The following is a 1,283-nucleotide window of genomic DNA, read 5'->3' as shown; positions in this document are numbered from 1 at the left end:
CAGCCAAGATACCGTATTCGTATCAGGATCTTGGGGTGGCTGCCGGATAGCCATTGTTATTTCGCGTCCGTCTAATCGAAACCGATTTATGCGGCGCGTCGTTTCGGCTTGTACGGTAAACCTATACCCTGGTGGTAACATGTCGTTATCGCTGACTCCATCGTTGTCGGTGTCTTCGTCGACACAACTCTGCGACCGAAGAAGGGGTCCCCCGCCAGTCTGATACTGCGTGTCCGCATCCACCGCATCTAGCGTTTGGAAAGTTGTTTATTATCGTTTTTGTTATTAAACAAAAAAAGAAAGAGTATTCGGCTCATACTGACTTCTCATTCCTCTCAAGAATTAAACATCGACCCGATGGATGAGAATACAGCGTCTAAAAGGTTTTCATCATCATCCCCTACATTTTTAAAGTTAGCAATTTCGACAAAGAAGACTTTAAATGTTAAAGAATATCTCTTTCTACGTTACCTTCCTCGAGGGTAGCCGCGGCGCTCGGGCCCACATCGCGCCCCGCTAATGCCTCGGCCGCTTCGTCGGTATCCGCTACCTCGTACACGCCGTTCCTGAGATCCCATAGCACTGGTTCTTCCGCGTCGTCGTGCTCCTGCGGAGGCCGTGCGTTACCCAGTGCAATGTGGTCATCGTAGCCAGCAGCTTCCAACGGGTCTACAACTTCGTTTACTTTTTATTTTCACACAGATGAGTTTTCAACGGTGTCTGTAAATTTATAATTATTACATTGATAGTGCACGTTAGAAGCGCTGGACATGGTCGAGCGGTCATCATCATCACCATTGCCATAGACACTGCGATCGCTACCGGCCGATGCTATTGACATGATTTCATCTGTAAAAAAAATTATGAAGAAGATCGCATTGTTTTTTTCCTTTTGTTTCCGATGCTGTTTAACGCATACCCCACGTATTGTGAAGCGATTCTTCGCCCTCTTCTTCTTCTTCTTCTTCTTCTTCTTTCTCCATCAGGTGTATGTCCAGCGCTGTCGATGGACCTGCCACTTTTTTTAGTAAAACGTAAATTAGACGTAATCTTTTTTTTAAAGAAGTATGTTTTACCGTTAGCACGCTGCATCACCGTCGCCGTGCTGATGCAGGGCTCCGAGTAAACCTCCTCTATATGATCGAGGCACCCTAAAAGCAACTGCTCCTCCTCCTCGGGGGCGACTTCGTGGTGAAAGCGCGTTAATTCTTGTAAAATTGATTTATTTTTTAAGAAAGGCAAATTATGTAGGAGCTATTACTGGTAAGTGGCAGATACATACC

At 45.9% G+C, this 1,283-nt stretch overlaps 1 protein-coding gene across 4 annotated transcripts; it reads right to left on the bottom strand.

The window, feature by feature from the left end:
- Positions 1–29: 29 nt before the first annotated feature.
- On the bottom strand, positions 30–1,268 carry LOC107274326. Of its 4 annotated transcripts, none has more exons than XM_015753347.2 (6): positions 1,077–1,268; positions 920–1,018; positions 742–849; positions 472–675; positions 324–400; positions 30–248 (listed from the first exon to the last, which is right to left on the bottom strand). In XM_015753347.2, exons 1-5 carry the CDS (start codon positions 1,090–1,092, stop codon positions 336–338), a joined length of 492 nt encoding a protein of 163 aa, XP_015608833.1. In that variant the 5' UTR covers positions 1,093–1,268; the 3' UTR covers positions 30–248; positions 324–335. The 4 variants fall into 4 exon arrangements, with proteins under 4 accessions (XP_015608833.1, XP_015608835.1, XP_015608834.1 ...); XM_015753349.2 differs by having other exon boundaries at positions 324–376; XM_015753348.2 differs by having other exon boundaries at positions 472–669.
- Between the last annotated feature and the right edge of the window lie 15 nt (positions 1,269–1,283).

The sequence above is a fragment of the Cephus cinctus genome, unplaced genomic scaffold, assembly GCF_000341935.2.
Source record: "Cephus cinctus unplaced genomic scaffold, Ccin1 Ccin1_scaffold2678, whole genome shotgun sequence".
Taxonomy (NCBI): domain Eukaryota; kingdom Metazoa; phylum Arthropoda; class Insecta; order Hymenoptera; family Cephidae; genus Cephus; species Cephus cinctus.
This window is presented reverse-complemented; position numbering and strand designations above follow the sequence as displayed.

Excerpts from the sequence above, each read along its gene's own strand:
- LOC107274326 (XM_015753347.2), bottom strand. Across the intron at positions 676-741 it reads TTCTAACGTGCACTATCAAT|TTGTAGACCCGTTGGAAGCT; the intron begins GTAATAATTATA and ends AAGTAAACGAAG. Across the intron at positions 401-471 it reads CGCGGCTACCCTCGAGGAAG|GGGATGATGATGAAAACCTT; the intron begins GTAACGTAGAAA and ends TTAAAAATGTAG.